Here is an 11,437-nt window from a genome sequence, read left to right on the forward strand (position 1 = left end):
AGGTCTGGTTCTTTCAAGTTACTGTAGATTGAATTGAGTGTGTGGTTTTTCTCTCCCATGCAAAGATTGGCAGGAGTGATGTTGAACAGTTTTTCAAAACTGTTTGCTGTTTTTGAGTTCCCACCACTGAATGCGCGTTCTCCTCAACAATCAGGACGAAGAAAAAAATTTCAAATGACGCTTGAACAGCAGGTGGATTGTGTGGAGGACAAGTGAACTGGGAGAAACACACTTGCCCTTCAAGTGTCATTTGTCAATAGTGGCTTGGCCAACAGTGGCAGACACGTGAACAAATTTGCATGGGTCTCCAAGTTTCTTAAACTGGTCATCCACCCACCAATACACACACTGAACCTGCCTAAATGCAGTGGCAAGCAGAGGTGATCGATAATTGTGGGTGACAATTTGCAGCTTGCCCAAGAGGCAGTTTAAATGGACTGCAGCAGTCACCCCAAAAGTGCTTTTCAGGGCCGCATTACTGCACTGCTACAAAGATACATTTTGGGGAGGGGACCATAGCAATACGGTCCTAAATGTGATAAGAAAAATAAATACTGCATGTCAAGAGTATTCCTTGCCACGAACAAAATCCTTTGTCCATCCAGACTGCCTGTAGTTGTTATTTTATCTTGATAATCCACAAATTGGCACATTGTTTTGGGCGGTTTTTTGGGCCACCAGCGGTGGCCTTCAAAAAGGCAGTGGCAGCATGAGAATGTCAGGTTTGGATTGACAGTTGGCCTTGTCACCCAAGGTTGCTGAGCAATCACCTGTGTGGTTTCCTCCATTCCCCACTGTTCAAGTTTTGCCCCATTGTTCCCGCAATGTTCATGGTTTTTCCCCCCATGATCGCACCCCTGTCTGCATGACATTTTTTCGTGGCGTGTTTGGACTTGTATGAGCCATCTCTTTTTTAAATCTAAAGGGATAAACGTTGAAACGTTTAGTCACAAGGCCAGGGAGTTAAGAAAATGCCTGTCGACGTGTCCACGCCCAGATCCTGGACGGCCAATGACTTTCGGCCCAATGTTCTGTGCGTGCGTGCGTTACTTCCTGCGGGTGATCGGTAATCGATACTTGAGAGAGTGTTCCCTCCTGATCCTTGCTGGCAGAAACTGTTTTCGGGGAAGGGGCAAGGAAACGTTGAAGGAGCCCTCTGCAGAGACGTTTCAGCGTTGCTCTCTTCGGTTTCGGACAGTCAGAATGCCGTACCGGAGAGGAAGGGGAACCTTCTGGCAGCACGAAGAGGTGTGCTTGCTGCTGGATATTGTGCTCCGTCTGGGCTTCGCGCCCGACCTCATGTCTAGCACGCATCAGAGAAATAGATCGGCATACGCTGCTATTGCGAGGGAGCTCCGGGCAGAAGGCTATGCTAGGACACCAGACCAGTGCCGCACAAAATTTAAAAGACTAAAGTGCGACTTCTACGACTCCCTCGAGGCTTGGCAAGGTCTGCCGCGCCGGAGCGGGCAGATACCTCATCACCGTTCCCTAATGCGGCTTTGGGTGGCTGCTGGCCGTCCTCGTTGGGAGGACCGCCATCATGAGGGTGAGTATCATCATATGTTGGAACATTGCTAAAACTTTTTTTTAAAAACACAAAAACAAAATCAGGAAAAGTGGTAACGTTGCAATGCTGGCAACCCTCCCTCCTTTTTCGGAGGTCGGAGTCTTCTTAGCAATGTAGGAGGAAAGTGATGGCAGAGTTGTTTGGGGAGATATGTGCCAAAGTCCTAGCCTGGCAAGTAGTGCATATATGCTGATGAATCCCCTCCCTTGAAGCAGAGCCTTGTTTCCCGTATAGAGGGGTTGGATTCCAGACACATGCAAACCCACTGAAATTCTGCCCTAATCTAAACCACCAACTCCTGGTCGAGAACAGTGATTGCATTGTTGGATGGATGATTTCATTACTTCGCCTATTCATTTTGGGGGCTGACACACACCACAAATTTTTTTTTCTGCAGCAACATCATACCGTAGAGAGGATGAGGTGACCATCTTGGCCAGCGAAACACGCCAGCATGAGGGGCACGAGGAAGAGGAAAATCAATCAATGGAGGAGGAAACCAGCGGTGAAGGCGCGATGATGGGAGGTCCCTCTGAGGTTTCTTCGTCTGAGGACCAAGGTGGGCCATCAATTATGCTTAGTGTTATCATGTTTCTATCATGTGTGGAGGGTTTATGTTTTCTCTCACCCACAATTACAGCCATTGCTTACAGATCCAGAGGAGTTAGCCGTGTTAGTCTGTGGTAGCAAAAACAAAAAGGAATCCAGTGTCACCTTTAAGACTAGCCAATTTTATTGTTGCATAAGCTTTCGAGGAACACAGCTCTCTTCATCAGATGCCTGATAAAAACAGTTTTGATCTGGCATCTGATGAAGAGAGCTTTGGTTCTCGAAAGCTTATTCAACAATAAAATTGATTAGACTTAAAGGTGCCACTGGACTCTTTTAGACGTTGCTTGCTTTTTCTCCCCCACACAGAGCAATGCAAAACCACTGATGCAAGAGAAAGCCCGTCAGAGGGCAGCCCGTCCTCCCACAGCATTGACGCATTCATAGATCTCACTGTGGAGCCCCAAACCACCGCGGCAGCAGATAGCCCTTCAGAAGGGACTTCCTCCACCCACGGAATGGAGCCCTTCATTGACCTGACAGAGGATTCCCGCAATGATGATGCCGGGGACAGCCCTTCTAATGGAGCCACCTCCTCCCACAGAGTGGAACAGCTAGCCGTGCAAGCGGAGGAACCCCGAACCACTGCACTCGGAGATAGTCCCTCAGAAGGCACCATATTCTCCCGCATAGCTGAACAGTTCATGGAGCTTGCTGAGGGTCCCCAAACCACAAGGGCCAGAGACAGCCCTTCTGAAGGCACTTCAGCAGCCCACACAGTCGAACATCTTCCAGAGCTTGCTGAACAACCACAAGCTTCTGGTGCCAGATATGACACATCAGAGGTTACCTCATCCTCCCACAGAGCGTTAGAGATCACAAACCTTGCTGAGGAACCACAAACCACCACTGGCAGAGATAGCTCCGGTGAAGGCACCTCATCATCCCAGACAGTGGATCCGGAAACCCTGCTTACAGAGGTGCCCCAAACTTCCGCTTCAGATGGAACCTCATCACAGCACAGAGTGTCCGAGCTCGGTGACCTTCCCCAGGAACCCCAAACGACCACAGACAGCCCCTCTGCGGGTGCTTCCTCCTCCCTCAGAGTGGATCATGTTGTCGAGCTTGCTGGGAAAGTGAAGCAGGTGGTGGCAACATGTCTCCGTGTGTGTGAGTTTTTATTTTAAATGAAATAAAAATTTAAAGGCACCATATCAACCATGACTTATCCAATGTGTTGGGCATTGTTTGCCAGATTAAAATTGGGGTGGAAAGGGAAATGGCTGGGGAAGAGTAGAATTTTTTCCTTGCCTTAGGAACAACCACAAATTTCCCCTGACGCATGCCATTTCAGTCAAAGGATTGCACTGCAATGGTGTTTGATATCGGCAAAAGTTGTCATGACAAAAAGACCAGCTATTACAAATTACCGTGCTGGACACCCTCCAAAGACAGGGTTCAATGGGAGGTGATGGTTAGTGATCTACCTTTCAGTGACTGCAATATTTATTTTCCCAGTGAAAAAGACCAACAGGAGGATTGACGGCCTTGAGAGGCAGCTGAGGATTTTGAGACAGGAAACCAAGGAGGATATCGGCAAGCTGAGGAATGACCTGGACAAAATAATCCATCAATCAAAGGAACAGTGATCATGTTTTAATGATTAACAGTAAAAAGTTTTAAACGGCGCAAACAATAAATAGTTTGGTTATGTTATAGCAGTTAACAGTAAAAAATTTTCAATAAACACACACAATAAATTTGGTAGTCATGTTTTAAAATTTCTCAGACCAAATAATACCTATCCACAACCAAACTGTGAAACCTATCTGAAATGTTTATTTATTGCCGAAGTCAACTTTCACATGAAGTGACCGGGACCAAACAATCTCCCTTTTCTGATGACTCAATGCAATTGAGTTGTTCTTTCCCCCTGCCTCTCCTCCTCTTCCCTCCTCCAATTTTGTGTCCCTGGGGCTGTGATGGGTTGATCCAGGCAATTCCACACTCTCAGCGGGTGTGTGGGAGAGTGGAAAAAGGTAAATGGGAAATGGATTTGGCCGTGGCCCATGCCCTGCTCAACTTCCCCAGAAAGGAGTAATATTTCACATTTCAACGGTTTTTCACAAATCAAATTTCTTGCTGGGTTTAATCACACGGCACCTCTTTCTGGGTGGGTTCTCCTGTGAAGATCTATGCACACTTCCCCTTCCACATGATGGTCCTGGCATGGCTTGGTGACTCTGCTCACGGTTTCCCCCCAGCAAAATTTCGGTTAGGGAGCTTAAGGCACTGACCGCTCTGTTGATGCCCTCACAGTTCTGCTGCTGCGCCTCAATGAAAGCCTTTCTGTCTTCTTGTGCCTCCCTCATTGTGTCCTCATGCCTTCTCTGCTCCGCTTCCAGAAATTGCATGCGCCACTCTCGGCTCTCCGTCAATGTCTGTTTTCTTTCCTTGGCATTGTTGTTCTCCTCTCTCTCTGCCTGAGACAACATCTTTTCTGCCACGGTGCTAAGCAAGGCCACACGTCTGCTTCGGGTTCTAGCCTTTTCTAGCCGAGATGCAGGCGACATCTGTGCCGTGGTTTTTGGTGCGGTTTCAACGGGCTGATTTTCAGCGACTGAAACCAGGAATTGAGAAATTGGTGTGATTGTAAGAGAGAAATTTGTTTCTAGAAAGGGTGGAAGGAATCACGACCGCAAAAGCACACTCACCCACATTTTGACGACCGCCGTCCTCATGCTCCTCCGGGATTTCATCCACCTGAGTCAAGTCCGAATCTGTGGGAATTCAAAGGAAAAATTTTTTCTGATGATTGTGTTAGAATTGTGATGCCAGAGGTTGAATCTGGTTTTCTAGTTGAAAGCGGCAGCCAGTGAGAGCAGACAAAACTAGAGCGAGGTGGACTGAAAGGGCAAGTGCGGAGGCGAGTCTCACAGTGTGTGGATGCTGCCACAATTCAGCCCAAATTATTATAGTTAATGCTGTACATGTGAAAGGTTCCAGATTCTATCCCTGGCATCTCCAGATAAAGAGTCTTGTAGACAGAATTTGAGACTGACATTTCTCTGTCTAAGAACCTCAAGATATGTCACCAGCCCAGAAAGCAATATAATGAGTGACAGCACTTGCGGTTATGCCACTTCACATGTCAATGAACCATCATTTGTGGTTTCCGGGGACACCATCCGCACTCAGAAGAGGGAACATCACGAAGTTGGCGCACATGTTCTCAAAGGCAATGCAAGATATATTCAAGCAATCAAACATGGATGTTTGGGCCAAGCAATAGTTCTTTGATTATGAAAAAACAGGGTTTCCCCCCCCCCAAAAAGGTGGGATTGGCAAGCCAGCCAATTCCGCCTTCAGTTTTTTTTTTGAAAAATAGAGGCTGTGATGTGATCAAAGAAATTATTGCTTTTCCCAAACCTTCATGTGTGGTTGCCAGCTCTGGTTTGCGAAATCCATAAAGATTTGGGTGCAGTGCCTGTGCATGGCAGAAGCTCAGCCACAGCATGCGATGTTATGCCATAGAATCTGTCCTACTTAGATGCCATTGTGCCCAGGGAAAACCCCCTTTGCAGTCCCGAGATCGGCTGTAATTCCTGGAAGATTCCAAGCCCTTCTGGAGACTGGCAACTTTAAATGCTTGAACAGTTGAAGTGGCATACAAGTAAGAGCAAGGTAATTGAAAACAATTATGTTCTTTGACAATGCAGAAGTTGAGTTATGTGCTTTGTCGGTGCCCAACCTTCCACTGTGAATGTTGGGTGCACCCACGTGCACCGTCAAGCGAGAGACAGTTTTGTTGCTTTCTTTCCGTAATGACTTTGGCAAACATCATTTTTAAGCTGACTGTCTTCTCTACTGTGGAGGCCCTCTAAATCAATCATCCAAAGTAATTCAAATCAATTAAGTTAATTCATGACAGTATGATCCTAATGCCCTTCTAAGACCACCTTTATCTAGAAAGAACAGAAATCCTCATGCCAACGGTGTCTCTGCCTTATGCACCCCGTCCACTCTGCCAAACAGGATCATGGCACTCGATCTTACCTTCTTCTCCCACCTCTCCCCCATCACATGCTTCCATCAATTGTTCCTGGTCAGATGCAGCCCCTGAAAGAAACATAAGCGTAAGTTATATTTAGGAAAGTTTGGATATTAGTGATGCGAGTATGAATGGAAGACTCTTGTCAGAATAACATGTATTGTCCAGTGATGTGAACTCCCAAGTGGCTTGACGATGTCACAGGATAACAGGTTCCCACACATCTAATGTCACCGGTGCATGTCCAAACTTGTTGATTACTGTGACTTCAGGCTCGCTTCTGCTTGAGTTGTTTTTCACGGAATAAATCTGCAGGTGAGCAAAGGATCACTTGAAAAATCCATACCCACCACATCCCCCCACCTTAGGCCCCTCTTCACACACCCACCATTACAAGTGCCAACACAGATAGATTGCTTTGGCAAGGGCCTGACACCGGCAAAGTTCATAGGAAGAATGGGCATTGTCTATCTGTAACGTTATAACGTTTCGCCTAGTGGTCACATCCCTCCCCAGAATTCTGCCGCTTGACCCACAACAGCAGGAAACATACTTACCTTGATCGTTTGCTGTGACATCCACAGATTGTAGATTCAGGGTCACCATCGGGTGGCTAAACAGTTCCTCGGACCCCTCAAATTGAACTGGTCTCGGAGTGTCGGCGCGCGGAAGGGAGAGGCTTCTGGCCACCCGTTGTGGCCTGATGCTGGCATCGCCCCTGAAGATACGATGTAGCTGGGCATAATATGGGCACGTTGTGGGTGCATTTCCGGATTTGGAGTTGTGTGCCACCACTCGTTTGTATTCTTGGCGCATCGCTTTGGTCTTCGTCCGACATTCCAAAGCCGTGCGCTTGTGCCCTCTTGCCGCCATCTGCTCCGCGATCTTTTCGAAGACGTCTATGTTTCTGTGGCACATTGACAGTGACTCCTGGACCTTCTCCTCTCCCCAGAAGTCGATGAGATCCAGTGTCTCCCTCTCCCTCCACGACACTCCTCGTCCAGCCATTTTCTGCATCGCCATCTGAGCCGTTAGATAGACCAGGAATGAACTTCTCCCGCCCAGCAGTGCTCGAGCTCTCAGTGGTCCGGCTTGGTCACATGACCCAATTTTCGTGTCTCGCAGCACGCAACCCCCTCTCCTGATGTCGTTTTTGTTGTGTGATGAACGTTTAAACGTTAAAATGTTCAGTTTAAAGGGTGAGAAAAAAAAGGGATTTTGTGGCCATCGGGAGTTTGATTGTCGGAAAAAACATGTGCGCACAATCACGACATGAACAACTCTCCCGCCAAGCATTGCTCGAGCTCTCACTGGTCCGCCTTGGTCAAATGACCCGATTTTCGGTTCTCGAGCAATGCCCCTCAGCAAAAAAACCCCCCGAGAAAATGGGATTTGTGGCTGTGCTGGAAGGCTGCTAATTGGAAAGAGCACAATCGGAGCGTCAGGGAAAATAGGTCAGGACAGGAATGAAGTGAACGCTTAAACGTTACTGCCCCCACTGAACAGAAAAAAAAATGGCGGAATAAAATTTTTGAGAGCTGCGGCCGGTGGGAGTGGCTAGACCGGCAGACTGTCCAATCGGGGGTTAGGGAAGCAAAAAAGGGACAAACGCTTTCACACTAGCATACTGCGGGCTGGGAGCCGTTTTGCAGCGAATGAACGTTAACTTCGCAGTATGTCCGCAGGAGGAAAAATCGGAGAAACCACTGACATGCTGCGGATTGGCATTCCATGACTCCTTCCTGAGTGTGAAATCCACAGAAACATGGGATGAAATACAGGTGCAAACGCGAGCTAAAAACTGAGTGCGAAATGCACCATAGATTAAAAGATTTTAAATAAGTGGCAGAAAGTAATAAATGACTTTATATGGAAAGGGAAGGAACCAAGAATAAGATTTAAAGTATTACAGAATGACAAAAAAGAGAATTGGCAGCCGAATATTAAACTGTACCGCCAGGCAGCAGCATTGGTTTCGATAACTGATTGGATTATAAATCTGTGTAGAAGACATATTAAATAGGAGACAACTGATGCTAAAGAGGGTAGTCACAACTATTTATGGCTTAAGAAAGCACTAAAATCCATTCAAAAGCATATACTAAGAGATGGACTACTTAAAGTATGGTTTCAATGCAGAAATAGATTGAGCTCAACAATCTTGCCATTGATGTCTCCAATAAACACTTATTCTGATGCCACACTAGAAATAGTACTGATCATTAGAAATAGAATTGATCAGTTCAACTATGAACTTATGATGGATAAGCAAGGTAATGTGAAAACTAGGCAACTCTCAAAGAAGGTGGCAGATTAAGGGAAAAACAGAATTCAAATTTGAACAGAATTCAAATTACTAACAAGAGGTGACTTGAAGCATTTACTAGGAAAAATTTATAAAATTCTACTGCAACACCACACAGAAATGGAACAAGTTAAAAACTGTATGTTAAAATGGACGAAAAACTTCAGAGAAACCATCTTCATGAATCAATGGGAAGATTTATGGACCAAAGATATTAAATGTACAGATTGCCAATTGTTAAGAGAGAACTGATACAAAATGTTCTTTAGATGGTACACTACACCCAAATATCACAAGAATTAGTAAGAACTACAGTAGACAGTGTTGGAAATGTCAATATACAGATGCAACATTTTATCATATGTGGTGGAATGTAAGGAAGCACAAAGATATGGGATAAAGATGCATGAAGAGATGCAGAAGATTCTCAAGTTCAAGTTTGAGCTGAACCCGAAAAATATGCAATTAAATATTTTACCGAATCTTTTTCCAGTATATGGTAATATCAGCAAGAGTACTATATGGAAAACAGATTCGTGTCCTGACATGCCGGAGTGGACAGACAAGATGTATGCATATGCATCAATGGCTAAATTAACTTCCTATGTGCACAATAGACCAATATCGGAATTCTGAAAAAAATGGAGACTTCTTCGATTATTTAGGTTAACACTAAGATAAATTAGGGTAGTTACATTACAGAGATAAAATATAGAAGAGATGAATGATTAAAAATCTTTGACATTAAAGTCTGGGTATAAGCAACTAAGGAGAGGGGAAGAGAGCTATTATATAATTTAGTTGTGCTGTTACATACTTTGAATATATTTTTCTGTTAGTTTAAATCTAATTCAAATGTAGTGCTTGTATAAATTTCTATGCACTTTCTATTGTTATTCATATATTTTATTTTTAAATAAAACATTTACTCAAAAAATATAAAACAAATAAAATAACCCCCTTTTTGATTTTTTTTTATTTTTAATATCTAACATAAAAAACTACAAAAGACTACAAAAGTATAAGGGGGAAAGAGAAAAAAAAGGGAAGGGGGGACTGGGAAAAGGGAAGAGCAACATATAAACAACAAACGCTACACTACATGTCTTGTATTCCCTTCATGCTGCAATTTTTCTTAAAAGTTAACTTTCTAATATGCTATCAGATTGGTAGATCTTATACAATACAGACTATATTCAGGGTCAGGACTTCTTCCCCCCCCCCCTGCATCTCGGTCTCAGTTCTCTCTGCGCAGCTGGAGCAGCTGCGCCCTCTCTCTCCTCCCCCCCACTTTCCCCTTCAGACTTTGAACTTTCTTCCTGCTGGAACTCCTGATGGTTGAGCAAAAAGTCTGTCAGCTGTGCTTCCGATGTAATCTTGTAGGTTTGATCCTTATATCTAAACCAGACGCCTTCTGGAAACAACCATTTATATTTTACATCACATTTCCTCAAGAAAGCCGCAAGTCCTTTATACTTAAATCTTCTTTTACGAGCCAAAAATGGAACATCCTTCAATATTTTAACCTTGTTGCCCAAATAATCCAAGTCCACATTATACGAGTTATATAAGATGGTGTCCCGAGTCTTCTTAGATGAAAAGTCAATAATAATCTCGCGAGGCAGCTGACGCTTCATTACATACTTTGAAGATGTCCGCTGGACTTCCAAAATATCGCTTTTTAACTCTTCTTTAGCTGCCTTTGCGAATGGCGCCAAAAGTCCAGACACCAGATCTTTCAAATTTTCACTTTGCTCCTCTTTTACATTCTGAAGACGCAGTACCGTTTGGGCACGGTCCACTTGCAATCCTATTATTTGATTCTCCAAAAGCTTCACTTCCTTATTTGTTGCTTTCATGAGTACTGCGTTCTCGTATGCAGACTGCTCTGCTCCGGTCGTTGTTTCTTTAATGGTTTTCACTTCGCTTTCCACTGAATCAACCTTTTGCCCCATTTCATTCAGTTTTGCTACAAAGGGCTACACAGCATCGAAGACTGCTCGTCTCACCATCTCTTCCAAAGTTTCCCCCTTCCCCTGTAACGTTGCCATCACCGATTTATTCATTGCTGGGCTCTGCTTTCTCATTGCCATCTTAGGGGGGGGGCGCCAACTAAGTTCCGAAACTCCGTGAAGGGGAAGAAATCCGCGCCTTCTTAGCTTCAACTCCCACCAATCCTTCGCATACGCTTAGAAATCAGAAGGGATTCGCTTACTTACAGGTTTTCACCTTAAATCTGCTTATTGCCATTCTCCATGGCACGGCAGCACGCGAAGTGCTGCACAAGTCTGCTGGCCTCCGTTGGAACAAACGGGCAATTTACCCCCTGCGTTGCTTTCAGGGGGTTCTTCCCACCGCGCTCCGGACCCCGTCTCCCTCCCTGGGAGTCCTGGGGGTTAACCCTCGTGGGTCAACCGCCCGGTCAGGCTGCTTGGACATTTCCTCCCGGACCTGCGGAGAGGAGCGTCCGACATGGCCGGGAAAACGAAACCGAATCATAAAATAACCCCTTTGCATGCTGAAAACATATTTTAACTTTTTTTAAAAAAGTTTTAAAATCTTGGCTTTTCGTTCTGAGCATATAGATTTTGTCCCTGAATGAGCTGGACCATTGGATTTAACACTGGCTCAAATTACATTTGGTTACTTTCTGTTTTATTTAAACTGTATGTATTTTTCTGTTGTATTTGTATTGTATTTATTAATCCTCCTTGGGGGACGATGGCAAATAAGTAAATAGTCCTTTGGGTGCCAAAGAAGTATTTATTTAGATTTTACATGGCAATAAAACAAGTTTTGAAGAGCTTCTATTGGTTATCTGTTGATTTGTAATACAAGGAGGCATTTTTCCAGGATTCCCAATTCTCTGGGTTGCAGAATACACACCCATGGAACTTAATTTTTCCCCTTTATCTTTTGTATTCAACAGGGAAATGGGGAGAATCATTTTCTCTTTATTCTT

At 44.7% G+C, this 11,437-nt stretch overlaps 2 protein-coding genes across 2 annotated transcripts; both read right to left on the minus strand.

Moving 5' to 3' along the window:
- Positions 1 to 4,242: 4,242 nt before the first annotated feature.
- LOC129330334 (uncharacterized) lies at positions 4,243 to 6,423 on the minus strand. Its single transcript, XM_054980365.1, has 3 exons — positions 6,176 to 6,423; positions 4,834 to 4,899; positions 4,243 to 4,739 (listed from the first exon to the last, which is right to left on the minus strand). Exons 1-3 carry the CDS (start codon positions 6,249 to 6,251, stop codon positions 4,243 to 4,245), a joined length of 639 nt encoding a protein of 212 aa, XP_054836340.1. The 5' UTR covers positions 6,252 to 6,423.
- A 15-nt stretch (positions 6,424 to 6,438) lies between these two features.
- On the minus strand, positions 6,439 to 7,896 carry LOC129330335 (uncharacterized). Its single transcript, XM_054980366.1, has 2 exons — positions 6,728 to 7,896; positions 6,439 to 6,479 (listed from the first exon to the last, which is right to left on the minus strand). Exons 1-2 carry the CDS (start codon positions 7,464 to 7,466, stop codon positions 6,439 to 6,441), a joined length of 780 nt encoding a protein of 259 aa, XP_054836341.1. The 5' UTR covers positions 7,467 to 7,896.
- Positions 7,897 to 11,437: the final 3,541 nt, after the last annotated feature.

Source organism: Eublepharis macularius, chromosome 5 (assembly GCF_028583425.1).
Source record: "Eublepharis macularius isolate TG4126 chromosome 5, MPM_Emac_v1.0, whole genome shotgun sequence".
Taxonomy (NCBI): Eukaryota; Metazoa; Chordata; class Lepidosauria; order Squamata; family Eublepharidae; genus Eublepharis; species Eublepharis macularius.